This window comes from Cervus elaphus, chromosome 11, assembly GCF_910594005.1.
Source record: "Cervus elaphus chromosome 11, mCerEla1.1, whole genome shotgun sequence".
Classification (NCBI taxonomy): domain Eukaryota; kingdom Metazoa; phylum Chordata; class Mammalia; order Artiodactyla; family Cervidae; genus Cervus; species Cervus elaphus.
The window spans coordinates 20408709-20430382 of record NC_057825.1 but is presented as its reverse complement, the minus strand read 5'-3'; the positions used below and the strand labels follow the sequence as shown (position 1 = coordinate 20430382).

At 46.6% G+C, this 21674-nt stretch overlaps 1 protein-coding gene across 1 annotated transcript in view; it reads right to left on the bottom strand.

The window, feature by feature from the left end:
- The window catches only part of GREB1 (growth regulating estrogen receptor binding 1), a 124816-nt gene that overhangs the window by 54099 nt on the left and 49043 nt on the right, over positions 1 to 21674 (bottom strand). Inside the window, 3 exon segments of the mRNA XM_043917845.1 lie at positions 5494 to 5670; positions 7111 to 7230; positions 11919 to 12075. Of these exon segments, the coding sequence (XP_043773780.1) occupies positions 5494 to 5670; positions 7111 to 7230; positions 11919 to 12075 (454 nt within the window).

Sequence of the window (21674 nt, the reverse complement as noted above, 5' to 3'; positions counted from 1 at the left end):
CCCTGGGTGGAGAAGATCCCCTGGAGAAGGAAATGGCAACCCACTCCATATTCTTGCCTGGAGAATCCTATGGACAGAGAAGCCTGGCGGGCTATAGCCCATAGCATCGCAAAGAGTCGGACACGACTCAAGTGACTTAGCACACACACCCCATGGTATTCAGCGCCAGCCAATCACAGAATCTCAAAGCAATTAGACCACTGAGACTGCATACACTGAGAGCCCTCTTGAGAGTCCAAAATTCTCTCCAGGAATCAAGGAAGTAGACCCCACGAGTAGCAGAAATCAAGCGCTTCACCACAGGTGGCCAGGATCGTGGCGAGTGAAATCTGGGCCCAGCAGCTGTGGTGAAGCCTCTCATCTAGAAGTTGACTGCTTGTACCAGTTCCTGCTGCCCAAGGCCGAGGGAGCCTTTCTGGGAGACCACAGAGCGCAGCTCTGAGGCTCTGGGGAGGCTGCCTTCCAAAGGGGATAACAAAACCAGCTCTTATGAACTATTAAAATCCAGAGAACATGCTTAAAAGACTTATACAAACCATGAAGTCCATTTAGACTGGACTCAATAGAACTGTTGGTTAATACAAGAAAAACGTGATGGTTTAGCTTTTGTACCTGGTAGACTGTTCTGCTTTAAGCTCACTGTCTCACAAAGGCCTTCCCTATGACCTTGCCTTGCTCACTGGTACGTCTGGTTTCTATGCAACCAAGTCCTTTGGCAGGAGAGACCCTGAAGCTGAGACTAATTTGTTTTATCTTATCCTCTAGCTGACAAGTTTACAAAGGGCATCTTGATATAGGCCAGGAGGGCCAAAGGGTTTTGTGCATAAGCTCTGCTTTTAAAAGGGATAGTCCTGAGGCCTCTGGCTACTACTGTCCAAAATAACAGCAGTTAGTAAAGGTTCAAAACATTTCCCCATAGAGAAAGAAGATGTCTATATTACAGAAATATGACGGACTTCATTTTCTCGGGCTCCAAAACTGTCCGCAGAGGCGGACAGTGACTGCAGCTATGAAATTAAAAGACACTTGCTCCTGGAAGAAAAGCTAGACAAACCTAGACACCGTATTAAAAAGCAGAGACATCACTTTGCTGACAAAGGTCTGAATAGTCAAAGCTATGGTTTTTCTAGTAGTCATGTGCGGATGTGAAAGCTGGACCACAAACAAGGTTGAGAGCTGAAGAATTGATGCTTTCGAATTGTGGTGTTGGAGGAGACTCTTGAGGGCTCCTTGGATTGCAAGGAGATCCAACCAGTCCATCCTAAAGAAAATCAACCCTGAATATTCATTAGAAGGACTGATGCTGAAGCTGAAGCTCCAATCCTTAGGCCACCTGATGCGAAGAGGCAACTCACTGGAAAAGACCCTGATGCTAGGAAAGATTGAAGGTGAAAGCAGAAGGGGGTGTTAGAGATGAGATGGTTAGATAGCATCACCGACTCAATGGTCATGAATCTAAGCAAACTCTGGGAGATAGTGAAGGACAGGGGAGCCTGGCATGGTGCAGTCCATGCAGTCACAAAGAGTCAGACATGACTTCGAACCAAACAACAAACATTACAGAAACCTGGATTTTCTGCTCTATTGTAAGCAAATTTAATATTCCTTAAAAGGCATTTAAAAATAAGGACAAATCTCTTGGTCTAAGAAGGCAGGCACAGGTTAGTTTTTCCTTCCAGACACCTATCCCCTCTGTACTGAATAGATTCAGTTCAGTTCAGTTCAGTTGCTCAGTCATATCCGACTCTTTGTGACCCCATGGACTGCAGCACGCCAAGCCTCCCTGTCCATCACCAACTCCCAGAGTTTACTCAAACTCAGGTCCATTGAGTCAGTGATGCCATCCAACCATCTCATCCTCTGTCGTCCTCTTCTCCTCCTGCCTTCAATCTTTCCAGGATCAGAGTCTTTTCAAATGAGTCAGCTCTTCCCAGGGCAGTAAGGACAGGCACACCTCATTCTATTGCACATGCCTCTGTTTCTTCATATCTCAGTGCTAGGTAGTAACACACTCACCTCACTCACTCACTCACTCACTCACTCACTCCATTTTAACTCCAGCAGTCACTGGCACATGAGAAGTAATCAGTACAGTGGCTGCTATTTAGGTTCACTTGCTGCCGCTGTCTTTCTCCAACTGGTAATCCACCCATTTTTCAGGACCCAAGTGCGTCACCGGTGACACCCTCTGAGACACTCTCATCCCAGAAGTCGGTGCATCCTTGGGGATCCCACAGCATCTTAAGCTGTCGGTGGGAGCCTGCTGCCCAGAGATTTCCCAGAAGTTCGATTTCTGTGACTATGCATGTGGATCTCTGAGGGAAGTCTTGGTTGGCCTGTGTCCTCCCACGGCCCTGAGCTTCCAGGAAGGACCAAGTGCCACTTGGCTTTGGGGCCCCAGGCTGAACTTAAAGTCCACCTTCAGTTATTTATTACTATGAATAATAATAAACGCATAATTATTTGCCTGCCAGACGAACAAACGGCTCATTTACTCTCAACTCAGAAATGAACATTCCAGCTGTAATAGATGGAAGCTTCCTAGGTGGTGCTAGTGGAAAGAACCTGCCAGCCAAGGCAGGAGATGTAAGACGCGGGTTCGATCCCTGGGTCAGGAAGATTCCCCTGGAGGAGGGCATGGCAACCCACTCCAGTATTCTTGCCTGGAGAATCCCATGGACAAAGGAGCTTGGTAGGCTACGTGCATGGGGTCGCAAAGAGTCGGACGCGACTAAAGCGACTTAGCAAGCACATGCACAGCTGTAATAGATGGTTTCCTCTCCTTCGTCTTAGCCATCAGCTAGTTTCGGTGAATTACTATCAGAAACTGGAACACACACCTACCTTTTAGTCTTTTCGCTTTCACAGAACCGAAATCTCTCAGTTGATTCAAAGTCACTAAAACCAGCACTCCTTTCGCTATAAATTATGGGGGGGTGGGCAGGGGTTTTAAAGCTGTTACTTTCTCCTAAGATACTCCAGAGCCTCCCCTTTATAGGTCACTAAAAAGCGCTGAGCCCCGGCCTCAGAGGGGTGCTGGGCCACCGTGCTCTGTGCAGCCATCAGGGTTAATTGCAGGAAACCTAAACAGTGCTAAGTGTGCAAGCTGAGAGTATAAAGTTATTTTAAAAGAAGAAAGCATGGGTTATTACCAGCCGGCCCTTGTTACCCACCTCCGATGGCTTTTTGGCAAGCAATTAACAAAGACCCCACTTCCTCTACGCTCCCCGCCCGAGGGGCTGAAGCTGTTCCCAGGACAGTGGTGAATGAACTGAAAGATTCTTGCCTCTGCATTTCGAGACATAGAGCCTCCTAGATTTACTGCCCTCACAAAATGCCCTTTACAGTCACAAAGGGAAGGAATTCAGGCAAGCTCCCAGCCACGGCCAGATCAAACGCTAACCAAGTCACTAGTCCGTCTTCCCCACTCATTCTGTCCTGAGTGGCCTTGATAAGCAAATTCACTCTGAGATGCAGTGACTCAGATGCAATGAGCTTCCTTGGTGGAGCAAATTTCCTAGATTATTCTTGCTTTCAAAAACTGGTTACAATAAGCACATAGAACTGCCTTAAGGAAAAACCTGCCAAAACCTTTTCTCCCGCTGGTCGTTGCCCCAGAGTCACATCTGTCCCTCCAGTGAGCAGTTATCTGCTAGGTTTCAGAGTGTACACACCATCATGACCCCCCGGCCCTCGTGGCAGGAACCATTTCTTTTTCTTCTCTGGGTCAAGCCTTGCTCTGCCACCTCCATCCTTCAGGCCTTTGCACAGAGACTCACCTTCAGTCCTTTGCACAGAGACTCAGACATAAAATGTCCTCAATAAATATCCACTAAAGTGTGTAGGAGATCCAACAGTCCATCCTAAAGGAAATCAGTCCTGAATATTCATTGAAACGACTGACGCTGAAGCTGAAACTCCAATACTTGGGCCACCTGATGTGAAGAACTGACTCATTGGAAAAGACCCTGATGCTGGGAAAGATTGAAGGCAGGAGGAGAAGGGGACGACAGAGGATGAGATGGTTGGATGGCATCACCGACTCAAGGGACATGAGTTTGAGCAAACTCTGGGAGTTGGTGATGAATACGGAGGCCTGGCGTGCTGCAGTCCACGGGGTCGCAAAGAGTCGGACACAACTGAGCAAGTGAACTGAACTGAAAGTGTGTCTACCTACCCAGATTTGGGGGCATATCAAGCACAAAACTGGGGTTTAAATGTTTGTCCACGGGGAACGCATAGAAGGAATTGGGGGCCAGCAGGAGAAGTTTAACCTAGAAGTTTTTCCCATAAACTCTCACAGTCAAACTTGCTTCTGCCATGAAGATTATTTCTGAGGCTACATCTCAGCTAGACAGATCAGTACCAGCCCTCCTGCCTGCCCAGCTCTCCTGCCAAGGAGACGCCAGGCCAGGTGAGGGGCCATGTGGAAAGCACTTGCCCACTCTCTGGACGAGGACACGGAGGCCCAGGGTCACACAGCAGCCTGTGGTAAGACACGGGGCTGGAGCCAGCTCACTGAGCTCTCGGCCCAAACCTATTTTGCTCCCCCTCTTTTGCTCCACTTATGGGGGAGTGTGCTGAGCACAGGGTCAGGCATTCAGTAAGAGCTCAATAAATGTCTGAACCAACAGGAGACAGGCTTGGTATGGCTTGGCCTCGACTCTGCACTGACACTGGGGATCCCATGGGCCAGCGGTGGTTCCAAAGTTCAAACCTACAGCTTCCTTAGGCTGACCCTGACCCACTGAGGGCCTGTGGGACGCAGTAGTTAAAGGTACCATACGGAGCCAGGAAGACCTGAGTCTGAATCCTGGCCACATTCCTTTACTCACGCACCCTCAGGCAAGTTCATTAACAGGTCCAAGGCGACCTTGACTGGTGGGAGGCAAAAGGTAAAGCAAAGAAGAGAACAGTAGAGGGTGCCGGGCAGTCACTCGGAACAGGACTGTCCTGGTCAGGGGGGCACATGCTCAGCCTTATTCTCCTCCTGCCATGTGTCTGCTGGCCTCTGAGAGCATCTCGGATGGGGTCTGGATTACATTCCCAACACAGGTAGGCACTTAGGAAAGTTCTGATGAACACATTTACCAAAAAAAGTAGTACTAACTGACAGGCTTTCTACAGGAAAGTTGTCACATTATTTTTACACTATTTGTTTTATTTTTTGGCCATGCTACACAGTATCATGTAGTTCCCCAACCAAGGATCAAACTCGTGTCCAAGGATCAAACTCGCGTCCCCTGCACTGGAAGTACAGACTCTTAATTCCCGGACCACCAGGGAAAACTCCAGATAGTCACATTTTAAAACAAATCTCATTCGTATTCCATTCCAGAAAGAAACAGGCCACAGAATGAGGACAGAATGGGGTTGTGGGAAGTGCTGATGAAGAGGCCGAAAGGTCTTCATCTTCCAAGGGGACTGGTGGCCCTTCTTGTCCCCACCCATCATGCAGCCTGAGCTGTAAAGTAGAGCCCAGGAGGAACTCACCGAGAAGGGCGTTGTGGCCATTGTCATCCGGCAGGAACCTCTTGTCCACGGCACACACCAGGAGATGGTCGGGCAGGCTGGGGGACTTGGCGCCCACCAGGAGGAAGCCCACGGGGACGTCGATGGGTTCACTGGAGATGGAGACCAGACGCAGGTCCTTCCCCGCCTGGCAGAACCCTAGGAGGGATGGACAGGGCTCACACACCATCCAGCGAGTGGCCCCATACAACCAGGATCCACGCGGGCAAAGCAGGAAAAGAGTCTGGATTTTATCAGCAACCACCCTCACCCCTGGACCAGGCTGACTCTAAAATTAATTCTGAGAACATTATTAAGTATGTTATCCTTACATGCGCTTCACTTGCCAGTTACCATGATTCACAACAATAAATAAATAAATTTTTTTTATAAATGAATAAATATGAATATTATAAATGAATAAAATGAATAAAAGTAATTCTGAGAGATCAAATTATAACCATCATCATTCATGACACTTAACTACTTGCTGTTTTTATGACTACTGGTGTTACCGTACAATACACATACATGAATGTACAAATGAAGGTCAACTGGAGAAATGGGTAGACAAGTGATGGTAAATTAAAATGTGGATGAAAAATTCATAAGGGACTGCAAGTAATTTGATGTCTTTTCCACCCTGCAGTTAACATGTATGAGGCACAGGCCAAGGGCAGGAACTCAGGCTGACGACCCAGTAATGATGGTCTCAGAGAAGTCACATCAGCAGAGGAGGACCCTACGCACTTGAACTTTTTGTATTTTAGAGCATTTAAACGTCTGTGCACGTGGCTAGTCGCTTCAGTCAAGTCTGACTCTTTACGACCCCATGGACTGTAGCCGGCCAGGCTCCTCTGTCCATGGGATTCTCCAGGTGAGAATACTGGAGTGGGTTGCCATGCCCTCCTCCAGGGGACTTCCCAATCCAGGAATCAAAGCCTTGTCTCTTTACAGATGCTTTACCACTAGCGCTACTTGGGAGGCCCTTAAACATGCTTCTTATTTAAAAATTAAGTGTCCAGAAATACTTAGGGAAAAAAGGAAGAAGAGAGAAATAGCTGAAATTTATCTGGATGGACCTTTTCTGGGAATCTCTCTCCCCGAAGGCACAAGTGGCCCCATGCCCTGTGTTTTTCCATCTTTAATGACCAACAGAGATGACATGGGCTAATGTAAACTCTGAGACCCCGAGGCTTTCCCTGCAAACCCGGAAGGTATTTATACCTTAGTAAGATTCTCCTCCAGGGACATCTGCTTTACCATTTTCAAGGCACTGGCTCCTAGTTCTCCCGTCTGCTCCTGGGCAAAGCAGGAAGCAGAAAGTAGTACCCACTGTGTGCGGTACCGAGTGGGAAAAGCCCTGGAAAGCTTTCATTTGATCATCTTTGGGCAGGTGGTCCTGCCCTTAGTTTGCAGACACAGAAATTGAGGCTCAGAGAAGTTAAATCATTTACTCAAAGCTTCTGAGGGGGACCAGGATGGAGCCAGGTCTGGCTCTCAAGTATGGGGTGGCTCCCCTTCATCCATCATCTTGGGGACATGGGCTCGGCTCTCAGCTCGGGGGGCTCTCAGCGCACAGCCCAGCGGGCATCTCACCGTCCGTGGTGCAGCATCCTTCAGGCGGGGGATGCATCTGGTAGGGGTTTGGGGGACAGTTCTGTTCCAGCCCCCCGTCCCCTTCCTCTTCCTCTTCTTCATTGTCCACTCGGCTTCCACCTAGACATGGAATAGAGGAGTGATGACCAAGGCAGAAGTGAGTACACAGTGAGCCCTAGTTAGTTAGGAATTAACCAGTCCTCAGAGACACTGTTTAAGCCGGGCACTATCACCCTTCTTCACTAGGGGCGAGGGCCGAGGCTCACTCAGACCGGATGTCTTTCCCAAGGTCACAGACTCTGGCTCCAAGCCTGGCCATGTGACTTCAAATACAGGTCCACTTCCCCTCCCAGTGCTCACAGCTGGATATATCTGCATGAGCAACTGGGCTCAGTATGTATACAATTGCTGACAAGGACCGACTATGAAGTCTGCACACAGCAGGTGCTCCAACAACAGCTGTGTGGGAGGAACCACAATGTAACCCAGGGACCATTTTACAGATAAGGAAACTGAGGTTCAGAGAGACCCAGTGATTCAACCACCGCCTAAGCAACACAGCCAGCCTGTTCCCAGCTGTATCCGGTGCCCACGCTGCTGTCCTTGTCGTAAACTGCATCACTTGGTTTAGAACCCGAAATACAGTGTGAACAGCCTTTACATTGAAAAAGACAGGAGTCAAACTATATGCTGTTATTTATCCCCAAGGGAACACTAGGTGTACACATTATTAGAAATCTAAACACACCAGAAGTTGTCACATGCACAAAACGAGCCAGCACAGGGCCAGGCCCTCTCAGTGACTTTATGACTATAGGAAACTTTTCTTTTTAAGTGAAATAGCATTTTAGGACTAATGGCAAATGTGGAATGGGCCAGGAGAGCCAGCAATTGGCCAGGAAAACCCCACTCTCCTCGTGCGTGCTCTCCATCTCCGCAGCAGAGGAACTGGCCTTCCCCACATGGTCAGCTCCTGGGGGGCCGGGGGGCCCTGGGTTATTCAGGAATCTAGGCCCCCAGCAGAATGTCTCACACACACAGAGGCAGCACTCGGGAAACCACTGAGTTAGCCAAAAAGTTTATTCCTGTTTTTTTCCGTATCATTGTAATTCCCAATCGTTTGGAGTATACACAGAGTGCGCGCCCGCACACACACACACATACACACACACACACATCCCTTATTTACCCAGCCTGCTAGAACAAAAGGGTTCCACATCAGTGAATTTTCAAACTTCTTTTAAGAGATGTTTTGGGTAAAAAGTCTTTCTCAAATTGCCTATCTTTAAATGTCATTTAATAAATAGCACCCAGACTTCTTCACACAGTAGGGCTGTTACAAGCATCCTTACACCTGAGGCCAGGGACAGCTGCTTCTTTCTTTCCTGTGTCTCCTGTCTCTTCCCCTTGTGCCAGCCCCTTTGCTGCCATTTCTTCTACTCTAACCTCCCTTGGCTCTCAACCCGTCCATTCAGTGTGTGACGTGTTTTCCGGTTAATGATGAAATCGTGTGCAGCAGAAAAACGGACTAGGAATCTGGGAATTCACAGTTTAAGTCCCTGGATCTGCCATTGTCTGTGTGACCACAGGAAAGTTACTCAACCTCTCTGTGCGTCAAACCCTGCCTCTTTAAGATGAGGTGGTTATAGAAGGTCACCTTGAGCTGTGAGTCTTTGTGGGGAAATACGGCCCTCAGCATTGCACAGAACATTCCAAAGGTGATTTAATCAGTACAGCATAACCTCAGGGTGTTCACCACTTTAAAGGTGTTAGCTGCTCAGTCTTGTCCGAATCTTTGTGACCCCATGGACTGTAGCCCGCCAGGCTCCTCTGTCCATGGGGACTCTCCAGGCATGAATACTGGAATAGGTAGTCATTCCCTTCTCCAGGGGATCTTCCTGACCCAGGGATCAAACCTGGGTCTCCTGCACTGCAGGCACATTCTTTACCATCTGAGCCACCAGGGAAGCCTTATTTTAAAGGTGCCGGAAGGGACAAGAGGCAGAAGAAACTGAACATTTCAGGCCAGCCTAGGCCCATGACCTTGGGAAGGTCACAGCAGGAAGTAAGCAAGAATTCCTAACGTCTCCCTCACTCTAGGGCTGGAGGACACAGAGGTGGTGGGGAGACTGTAAAAAGATTACCCAGGAAGAACACAAAGGGGGTTGGAGGGATAAACACTGGAGCCTCCTTCAGGCGCTTCCTCCTGCCACTAAATGCAGGTGTGGCTGGTTTCAGCAGAAGGTATAGAGTCACCCTGAGACCCCAGGCGCCACCCACGCAGCGCAGTCCCCACGGGGCCTCAAACCACCCTTTAGCCGCCTACAGAGGGGGTGGCTTGGAAGGCTCTGCAAAATCAAGATTAGTCTGTGAACCAGGGACTCACCTCCAAGGGCTCAGCAGGGGGACAGCAAAGAGCCAACAATTAGAGTGAAAAGGGGAGAGAAAGCCAGGCTTTCAGAGCTCAGAGGGCACGCACAGGAATGTCTGCATGTTTATTCTGTTCAACCAAAAAGAGCAGGAATGCAGACTCTCGGAAAGAATGAAAGAGGAGGGTCTTAAGCCTCCGAAAGGCAAAGAAAGGGCTCAAAATCCAGTGGCTGCTAAGAAATCCCGCTTTCTTAGCAGAAAGTGGGATTAAAGGTCAAAGGTCTACATCAGACATTCCAGGGTCTTTGATGGAATCTGTCAGCCAGCGGCAAGCCCAAGGAGACTTCCTAACCAGGGCCAGACTAAACCAGACTGTTTACCAAGGTATTCTGGCGGAATGAGGGCTTTAAAATGGCCTTAGACAGAAAGAACTGGATTGGGAGCTTAGGATCTTAAAACTCAACCATGGGAATCCAGAGATGTCATGACAGCACTTCACCCCATGGTGTATGAAAGTATTGATGTTTTAGAGTAAATTTTGTTTTCTTTACACAAGAAGAAACTGTATGGCATTCTGAGTGGATGGGATGACAGGGATTTACCTGTATCTTGTTTAATAAACACTTATCCCAAATTCTAAGGATGTATTTGTTTGGTTTGCTTGGTCTTCCTTTAAAAAAAAAAAAAAATAACACATAAAAGGTTTCTCCCCTGTTAGGAAGGGTCATACCCCTAATTTGGAGAACAAAGTAACAGGGCCCCTCTGAACTGCCCTTGCAAATAGAGAAAATGTTAACAGATCTAGGGGTGTTTGGTATACCAGCGCCCTGGTCATAAAAAGCATCCTTAATGTTACTGTCTGAGGAAGGACAGCAATAAGATAAGAGACCCCGACAGAGAGACAGACAGGCAAACAAGCCCTGTGCACCACGTTCTATGATGCAGAAACCAGGGGCTCAAGCTGAGTGCTCGATTGATAGGGACATTTAGCAAATCAACCAGTCTCCTCCTTTTCGCCAAACCCCCTCCCCACTCCTCCCAGCGCTAGAGAAACAAAATCCAGGAGGGTCTCTCTATGCTGCTTGCCAGACAGATGGGAAAATGATAGAGAGGGCCTGCGCTGGTTTTCATATCAGAAACGAGAAGGGCTGACCATGAGTACTTATCCTGAGTACTACTGTTCATTTACCATTAGCAGCTAAACTTTTTGATACTGTAAGAAGTTAAATGATCATTTAATACATATTTCATAAGTCTTTCAGCTAGTCGAAAACATGGACTGTAAAAGATGCCCCAGTTATTCCTCAAATGCCCCCCAGTGTCACAGTAAAACTTCCTGGGCCAGAAATCATTGGTACTTTGATGTGAATGCCAAAGAACCCTTGGGTTTCCTGACTCCTGCTTTTGACCACAATCTATTTTCTCTCAGACCCAGAGCCAGTTCCTTTAGGTCTTTAGCTGCTGCTATTTGCAAGATTACTTTTGTAAAAACACTTTAAAGAGTGACACAAGGAATGCCTCCCTCCTAGAGAGGGACGATCAGATATCATGAGGACCTTAGTGCCTCATTTTCCCTTGGAAAATGCAACAGTCCCCAGCCCACCTCCCCACACCCACCTTGCACACACAACCATACACACACAGGAACACAGGCACACACCACGACCACCCTAAGACAGGAGCTGGTACACTGCAGGCTTCTGTAATGAGTTCATTGTTGTAAACCACAGCCGTCTTTCACATCAAAAGCTAAGCGAAGTCTGCAGGTAACTTCAAGTGGAAGACAAGTGACAAAAACAACTTCTTCAGCTTATTAATAAATAAGAGGGTGGGGCAACTCTGGACATGAAGATACATGACTATAAAAAACACAAACTAAAAACTGAAAAATACAACCAGTTTATTCTCTGGATAATTAAGTAAACCCCACACTTATCCCCATGCCCGAAGATAATTTATTGCTGGCACACAGTAAACTCATAAGGGTTGATCCTTGGCTTTTAACAGTTTCTAGAGGGCTCTCATAACTGCTATCACATGGAAAAGTACTTACACTCCTTTGCAAAGATAGGGCCACAAATCACAGAGGAAAAAATATATATATAACTGAAGGTCAAAAATATGTTAAAATGTCTTACTTATCCAAGTCAGACCATCAAAACTTTTCATGAGTATAAGTAACAACCAATTGATAACAAGTTAACACTGGCCTTTCTTTCTCCTACTAGTCCAATGAATCATCTCATTGCTTGCAACTTTATGGCTGAGACTTAAATTTGAGTTTAAGCCAAGTAAGGATGCACAGGCAACTTTCTGTTTCCTAATAATTCCATTCTGCCATACCCAACAGTTGCTATACCAAGCAGAAGAGGAAAGTTTCAAGTCCCATCTCGAACATTCCCGCACACGGTAGAGAAGGGCACAGATGCATCTCCTACCTTCTAGAGCGGAAAGCTGCTGCTCTGCTTCCAGGTACAACTGGGAGAAGACGGGCCTGGGTACCAGGCTGTTGGAGCGCAGGGAGGCCTCGATGGAGTTGTGCAGGACCTCCTCGAACCGCGTGGTCTTCAGCTGTCCAGCGTACGAGTTGCCCATCTTCAAAAGAGATGGAGGAGTTTTCTGTTTAAAATGGCATTTCAGTTGCAGTTAAAAAGCCTGCCCCCTGAGCACGAAGCCCACAGGTAGAAGAGATCCAGGCTGCCAGGAGGGGAGGGCCCCGTATCCCCTGCTCAGCCAAGAGGAGGAGCGGGTGGCTTTCAGTGACTGCTCCTGCCGAGCAATTACAGGAAGTTATATAAGTAACAGCTTTCCCTAAATTAGCACGCCGCAGAGTCTGACACCTCTTAGGAGATTTTACTAGAAACTGGCTCTCAGTCATACACAGGTTTCACAGCACCACCCACCCCCCAGCTTCTCCCTGAGATGTGATCCTGCTTTTGAGAGACCCCAGACAAAAACGACGCTTTCTTCTCCTTGACTTGCAGAATAGCCCTGCGCCACTTTCTGTGTGTGACGGCAGCCGACAAGGCAGCGATCCATGACAACCAGTCCCTGATTTCAGGATTACTGGACCCGGCCTCCACTCACTTTCTCAGGAGGAAGGTTAGCAGATTGCCCATCACCGCCTCCTCTGCTAAAAGGCCAATTAGGAACAGTCTTGCTTTACAGTGTTTTTTACTTTATCGTAGTTTCCATTAGACAAATAATCCAGAATTGCATCTGGAAATCTGGGAATTACAGAAGAGGGTGGAAAACCAGGAGGCAAATCACTGCGTCCATGCCCCAAGATACTCAATGTGATTTTTTTCTGTAGCAGCTTAAGATCTAATTCACTTACTTACCATCCCATTTACCTGCTACACATAAAACAAACAATAAGATCCTACAGTAAAGCATCAGGAATTATACATAACAATACCTTGTAATGAACTATAATGGAAAAGAATATGAAAAAGGACATATATATGTATAACTGAAGCACTTTGCTCTACACGGGAAACTAACACAACACTGTAAATAAATTATACTTCAATTTTTTAAGGGTACAAGTAAATGGTTTTTAGTATATTCACATGTGGTACAAGCATCACACAACTGATGCTAGAACACTGTCCTGACTCCCAAAAGAAACCTCATACCCTTTAGCTGTCACCCCCGAGTCCCCAATCCTCCAGCCTTAGCCAGCCACCTGACGTCTGTAGACACATGTCAATAGAATCATATAGTCTGTGGTCCTTCCTTCCATCAGGCAATGTCTGCACCCTGCCTCTACGTTGAGCACCTATCCATACTCCACTCACTCTGATACCCTGATGTATTCTTTGCAGACTTAATTCCCTAGGAAACAAGAGGGACATGGAAGGCTGTATCCACATGGCTCTATCACTCTATGATACACTTTTTGATTTTCCTCGTCTCATTTGACATAAACATTTCCCCCAGTCCTCTGACAAAGGCTGTTAGAACCATTTTAACGGCTGCATTGCATTCCCTTGAGTGAACGGGCAGATACTCGCTCAGACATTTCTTTGGGATCAGACATACAGTTAAATCTCTCTATTTAGTCTTGGCCAAAAACTGGCACTTAAATGTATGTTCCTTTCTAATGCGTTCTGTTCATTCTCTACTTCATTTAGTTTTTGGTTTAGATCGCCCTGTTTCCTTTTAGTTTAATGTGTTGTACTTTTTACCAAACTTCTTAAAATGACTACTTTATTCTCATCTTTATTTTCTGTGTGACTGCTTTGATAGTGAAAATATTTAAGGCTATACGGTTTTCTCTGGGTGCCTTTTATGCTGTGACCCCTAGGTTTAGTGTAAAGAGGTCCCCTTTTCTTTCTTTTTGGATAGTTTATGATCTCCCTTTTGATTCCCTTTTGGATCCAGCAATTATGCAGAAATGTAGGTTTAATTTCTAAACAGTCAAAATTTGAGGGAAGAAGGATTAGCCTTATATTATGTATTTCTAATTTTCATTGGATAATCACAACCGTGGCCTTTAAAAACTCCTTTTAAAATTTATTAAGGGTTTCTTTTAGACAAGACAGATGCTGGATGGATTTTTACAAATCTGCTATCGTATAAGAAAAGATAAACCCTTAAAGGGATGAAAACAGATTATTCAACTTTTCTATGCTCTCATCTACTTCATGTGTCCATTGATTCTTAACGTGGTATTTGACTTTAAATTGCACAAGATGGGGAGTTTTCTGGGAGTCCAACGATTAGGACTCTGCTTCCACAGCAGGGGACAAGGGTTTGATCCCTGATCAGGGAACTAAGATCCTGCAAGCTGCTTGGTGCGGCAAAAAAATAACAGAAGATGCCAGCCCCGACGTGACCTCAGGACAGTGGCTTCCTGATTCATTACAGTGAAACACAGCCAGCCACACTAGTTGTGAGCCTGGCTTCACATGCCAGGCACCACCTCACAGATCACTTTGACTTAAGATGTAGGTAAGAGATTCTCTGAGTCCTCATGCTGTTGCCGAGCAACTTCAAGATGGGACCACTGGTGCCCTAAGGAGCTCTGGTTTCCCTCGTGAGGGTAAAATGGGGTGGTGTCCTCAGGCTGATTTTCTGCTTCCGTTCAAAGAAAGGTCCAGCCTTCCTTCTTCCAACTAACAGTAAAAGGAAACAATTAAACACTTCCTGCTTGTGGCAATAACTCCTGAGCACAGGTCCCCCCACCCCTCTGCCACATCTCCTAGGTCAGCCCCAGCTTACAGCCTGGGGAAATGAGCTGGTGGGAGGGTTGCTACAGGAATTAGCCCCAACAAAAAGAAAGTGCTCCTGAAAGACTGAGAGCAACGGCCAAGTCACCAAACAGAACAGTCGGAAGAGGCTCCAGGGCTCTGCATCTGCCTTTTCTGTCGACTGGCTGCATCCTTCAATCCAAGAAAGAGGGATTCCAAGCCACATCTGGGGGCCCATGCTTGCATTTTGATTCAGGGTGGTCCATGGAAAGCTGCCGCCAATTAATAACATCACGAATGGCTCCTATTTCTATAGATCTTTGTCTGAAGAGCTTAACGCACAGAAAGCAGCTTTAAGACCGGCCCATTTTACGAGGAGGCCCTGCAGAAGCATGCTCGACGGCTGAAAGAAACGCTCAGGGCATCCAGAACCTCTCTTCCTTCCCAAGATCCTGTGCGCCTGACGCCTGATCGGCACCTTGAGCCCAGAGGACTCCAGGGGTTAAGATAGAGCAATACCTGGTGCAGACAAAGCCATAAAGAGGGAGAAAGAAAACGAACACTGTCTGGCTTCCCGAGTGCCAGGCACCGGGCCTGTTCCCTCACTCCACACGTGTGAGCGACATTATGAAGTCCAATTTAAAGATGGGGTTCTGAATCTTAGCCTCGGAGATGACAAGCAACCTGCAAGAAGTCTTGTGGAAAGAAAACAGAATTGGGGGTGGAGGGGGAGTGGGGAAGGGAGGGAGATGGGACAAGGGAGGGGAGGAGGAAGGGAGAAACACAAAAGGGACAAAACATGAAAGAGTGCTCACACTCAAAAAAATGGAAATTTCATTTTACAACCCTAAGCACACACCAAAGCTTTAAAGTCTAGAAGCACAGAGGGAGAGAGAAACTGACTCCACTCCCAATCCAATGAGGCATTTGAAAGCCGAAGTAAGTGCTGGTAACTGAGGATGGAGGAGGAGTGAGAACCATCTTACGTCGGGGCCCTTGCTGTTCGTCCCACTGCACCACTGTCGAGTGGTGTGGGAGCTTCCTACCCATCCCAGCAGCGCTCCAGCTCACAGACAAGACCACCCACAGGGGGCAGAGCCTGGGATCAGAAGGCAGAGTAGGCTGGGATGCCAGCCCTGCTGGGGCTCGCTGGCCTGCAAGGAACCCCCAACCATCAGCTGGGGAAGTGAGGAGTCAGGAGAGAGAAAAGCCTCACTCAAGGCCAAACCCCAAAGCCGAGCCTCTCTTCCGTGTTTGTGGGTCCAGGCCAACACCAGTGACCTCCAGGGCTGGGCTCCGACTGCTGCTCCCTGGGCACTGCCTCTGCAATATTCTCCTACTGCAGTGACTCCAGTCTGCAAACCAAGGGGGTTCCTTTCCCCCCACCCCTCCACTGCCTGCCTTCCAAGGCCTCGCCCAGCCCTTCCCAACACTCATGGGCGATGCTCTTCAACCACAGAATCCGAAGCAGTGCCCGTCACCACGGCTTTCACCTTAATGCACAGAAGCCTGGTGTGAGATGGAGAGAGAGAAAGCAACTCACAGGGCCTCGGTATTCTCATCTGTAAAATGGGCACTCTGAAGAACTGACTGGTCATCGTGGGGCATACCAGAGACAGAAAAGGAAAGTGCCTAGCAGAGCACTTGGTGGTCAGTGCAGGATCATTCACTTCTAGCTAAATGGAACAGGCATTGAAAAGATTAGAATTTCAGATCAGGACTTCCCTGGTAGTCCAGTGGCTAAGACTCCACACTCCCAATGCAAGGAGGCCCGGGATCAACCCCTGGTCCAGGAACAAGATGCCACAGGCCTCAACTAAAGCTCTTGCATGTCACAACTAAGATTAGATGGAGCCAAATAAATTAAAAGCATGTCAGATCATATCATAAATGACAAGTAACAAAAAGGACTATAGTCCATAATTTCTACAACATAAGGTGGGGGCGGAGGCCTTAGTGGGAATCGATGAGAACTTGAGTGGTTCAAAGGGGCTGGTACCCAAAATAGGCCAAAAGAAAGAGTAGGGTATTTTTGGCCAAAAATTGAGACCAGCAATTGAGAAAGAAACAGGAGGGGACAAAGGCAAGAAAGCTCCACAAATACAGACACGCTCTAGAAAAAGAAAATGAGGGCTTTTGACAAGTAATGAAGATGGAACTGTGGTGGAAAAAAACAAAAGTGAGGGTAAAAATTAGACACTGCTTTGTTGTTATTGTGGTTATTTAGTGGTTCAGTCATGGCCAACTCTTTTGCGACCCATGGACCACAGCCTGTCAGACTCCTCTGTCCACGGGATTCTCCAGGCAGGAATACTGGAGTGGGTTGCCATGTCCTTCTCAGGGGATCTTTCTGACCCAGGGATCGAAGCTGGGTCTCCTGCTTTGGCAGGCGAGTTCTTTACTGCTAAGCCACCAGGGAAGCCCACTTTAGTAGGTGACAACCCTGATGCTTCAGAACGAGGGATTTATAATGATAAAGGTCAGGTTTTAAGCAGGTCAAGTGGACAGAGATGTTTAGAATAAAACTGGAGGGAATACCTGGAGGCAGCAGGCCCAGTGGCGTTAAATTAGGAGTGGCAATTAACATTAACATATTACTATAAATACACTAGGTAAACAAGGACCTAGAACATAGCACAGAGAGCTATCCTCAATATCTCATAATAACCTAGAATGAAAAAGAATCTGAAAAAGTATATATATATATATGCGTATCACTGAATTACTTTGCTGTACGCTTGAAACTAACATAACCCTGTAGATTTACCATACATCAATAAAAAATAAAAATTAACAAAAAACAGGCTTTGCTTACTTCCTGTCTCGGTTACTTTTTCGGTAATTCTCACAAGATTTCCAACCCTCCACCAGCAATAAGATTCTAACTCACTGAAGGCTGAGATAATGGTTAATATTTTTTAGCAATAAAGTATTTTTTAATTGGGGTATATACATTTTTTAGACATAGTGCTATTGCACTTTAATAGACTATAGTATAGAGTAAACATAGCTTGTATATGCACTAAGAAATAAAAACATTATACACCGAGCAACATGTGGGCCCTGACTTCTGGGGCCAGAGATTGAACCTGTGTCCCCTGCAATAGAAGCGCAGAGTCCTCCCCCACTGGACCACCAAGGAAGTCCTACTTTTCACTTTAGTTTATAACGTATAATTTTTTGGACTGAGAGCATGTTTATTTTTATTAAAAACTGAAGGTTACTTTTAAAAAATAAATAAAATGCAGTCATAAAAACTGATGACGGATGTCCCACAGAATCTAAGAAGAAGAGCAAGTGAAGATCAGGTGAACCACAGACCTCCGGCAAAGGCAAGCCACCCTGCTAAGCATCACTGTAAGCATCAGTGATTTTAATCTTAGCAACAGTCCTATCAGATCATTATTTCTCTCCCTGTCTGTATGCCGACTTTATAGATGAAGGAACTATGGCTCAGGGAGGCTGGGACACCTGTCTAATGACACATAGCTCGTGCCTGGTCTGGAATTAAAAGCCCATCTTGAAGAATCTTCCATGAAACCTGATGTTAATAAGTTTAAACTGGTGGAATTGAAAATCTCGGACATTCTCAGCTGAAGGGTTAGAAACCTCTATTACCATTCCCCGCGAGTGGTTTTTTCCAGTGGTGACAAGGCTTTTCCCAGTGTTACAGAAAGCTATGGCATCCTTCCAAACTTCCAGAGGACAGCACTGGAAAGTTGGCCTCACCAGACTAAGCAGACACACATACCCAAAACCAGACATCCTCTTGTGCTAAGCGTTCTTGTCAGTGCTCTGGGAGCCCATAAAACCCTGCGATTACTTACTCATAGGAGACTTCCCAGGTGGCACTATTGGTAAAGTGAAAGTTGAAAGTTAAGTCGCTCTGTCGTGTCCGACTCTTTGCGACCCCGTGGACTGTAGCCCACCAGGTTCCTCCATCCATGGGATTCTCCAGGCAAGAATACTGGAGTGGGTTGCTGTTTCCTTCTCCAGGGGAACTTCCCGATCCAAGGATCGAACCCAGGTCTCCCTCATTGCAGGCAGACGCTTTAACCTAAAGAACCCGCCTAACAGTGTAGGAGATGTACAAGACCGGGGTTCGATATCTGGGTTGGGACGATTCCCCGGAAGAGGAAATGGCAATCCACTCCAGTTTTCTTGCCTGGGAAATCCCACGGACAGAGGAGCCAGTCAGGCTACTGTCCATGGGGTCGTAAACAGCTGGACATGACTGGAGCAACTTAGCACGCACTCATAGGAGAAGATTCTACCCATATTCCCTGAACCATATGACTGACCTTATAAAGTCCCTATTACAGTACTTACATATACAGTTTACATATACAGTACAGGCTTCCCCATTGGCTCAGCAGCCAAGAATCCACCTGCAATTCAGGAGACATAGGAGATGTGGGTTTGATCCCTAGGACAGGAAGATCCCTTGGAGAAGGGCATGGCAACCCACTCCAGTATTCTTGCCTGGAGAACCCCATGTTCAGAGGAACCTGGAGGGCTACAGTCCATGGGGTCATAAAGAGTCAGGCGTGACTGAAGCAACTTAGCATGCATGCACACACAGATGCAGAATTACATCCAAGGAGGACAAAAAAGAAAACATAAAAACCCCTGTTCATATCTATTTTCTCTAATCATGATATTACTTGTCAGTATATATTTTATAATATAAATAATATACAGAATATACTGGAGTCCATTATGCAATTTATAAATCAATAGACAGATGTGTGTGTGTGTGTGTGTGTGTGTGTGTGTATATACACGTACATACATATGGGGCTTCCCAGGGGGTGCTAGTGAAAGGACCCACATGCAGAAGACATATGAGACGTGCGTTAGATCCCTGGGTCGGACAATCCCCTGGAGGAAGGCATGGCAACTCTCTCCAGTATTCTTGCCTGGAGAATCCCATGGACAGAGGAGCCTGGTGGGCTACAGACCATGCGGTTGCAAAGAGTCGGACACGACTGAAGCGACTTAGCACACACACATATATATAGGGGTCAAATTTGAATGAAAGAATAAGAAAACCAATATTTGCTTGGTATCTATTTTGTGCCAGCAGTCATGTGGCCAAAGTCCTATTATCTTCATTTTGCATGAAGAGATTGTGTCTGGGATTTAAAAGCATTTATTGTCTTCACATCTTTATCATTTCCTTTAGCAATGCAACAAAAACCCCAAGAGCATTTTATGTAAGAATCAAAATAACAGTCATTAATTATTAGGTTCACTTGGTGCAGACCTTTTTCTTGGTTTATGTTTATCATTTATTTTATCATCACCATGGCCCTAAAAATGCACATAGCGTGGCTCTCATTTTATATTTTTGGAAACTGACGCAGGATGAGCTGAAAAGAATGTCCAAAGTGTCACATTTGAGATAATTTTAGATTTAGAAGGGCCCTAAGCAAGTGAATTGTGGCTTTCAGTGATTTCAGAAAAGGGAGCATTTTTTTCAAGTTCTTTTTGTTTTTTTTAATGGCATCCACTTGTCCAAACATGCCAAAGCTTTTGGTTAGAAATCCTGGGCTCTTCCTTAGTAGTATTTTACCAAAACGAGGGCTGCCATGACAAGAAAACACAGCCTCAGCAAATGAAAAGCCCCAAACTTAAAAAGACACATTTCTAGCCAAACAAAGAAAATCAAGAGCATTTTAAGAATGCTACCTGAAGCCAGGTCTCCCGGAGGGAGAAGGTTGACCAGGCTCACTGCAGCTTCAGAGGAAGAACAAACAAACCACCAGGCGGCCGGGCCCCAGGGTCTGGACAGTGTCCGCTCTCTGACAGTCCGATCAGCCCTTTCCTGGAGATTAAAGCAGGGATTAAACTAGACTCCAGCCCTTTCAAAGAAAAATATGCTCACGCCAGCCTTTCCTTGAAGTGACCTTTCTCTATCTCTTTACTTTTTAAAGAACAGAATTATCAAAAGTTTTGCCCCAGTGGCAGAAAATCCATTTCACTTTAAAAGCTCACCAGGGGGACCTCCCCGGTAGCCCAGTGACTAGGATACTTCGCTCCGAATGCAGGGAGCCTGGGTTCGATCCCTGGTCAGGAGACTAGATCCCACATGCTGACACGAAAGATCCCATGTGCCACAACTAAGACCTGGTGCAGCTAAATAAATAAATACTAAAAAGAAAAAAACAAAACAAGAAAAAAGGCTCACCAGGGTCTTCCCTGGTGGTCCAGTGGTTAAGACTTCACCTTCCAATGCAAGGGGTGCAAGTTCAACCCCTGGTCAGGGAGCTAAAATCCCACGTCTCAGGGCCAAGAAAACAAAACAAAACAGAAGCAATACTGTAACAAATTCAGTAAAGACTTAAAAAAAGAAAAGCTCCACATCAAAAAACCTTTAAAACAGAAAAGAAGCTCACAGCACCGACTGGGGACCCTGAAGAGTGCTGTGTCCAGCTTAATTCTGGGTCCACAGTGATTCCACTGTTCTTTTCTGAGCACCATGCCCTTTGCCTTTTATTGGTCAAGTAACGAGGCACCTCTACTTAAACCCAGAGCTCCTATCTGTCAACAACAGTTATTAGTTCCTGGAATGGCTGGATCTCACTTCCTGAGATAACACCCAGCTCTGCCTATCCCTGGCTGCTGCACACTGGCCACTCCGCTCATAAAAATAAAGCCTGCAGCTCACCCATCAGAGCCAGCCCTTCCCCACCCAGATCTCCAGTTAACATGTGGATGCGCCCTCACCCACATCCTGTTGCTGGATCCTTCTGTGTGTGGAGACTTGAGCCCAGAGGTGTGCTGGGTGCAAGCTCTTTGGTTCTAAGCCATAGTGTCCACTTAGGTCAAAACCAGCAGGACTCTCAGAGATGGCCCTGCAGACCCGTTTGATTGTAAGATATTAAACCCTTCAGTCAAGTTGGACTTTACCAACTGCAAACAATCTTTCAAACACAAAAGTACTCATAATCTGCCTCGTTGTTGTTTAGTCACTAAGGCTTTTTTCGAAACACCACG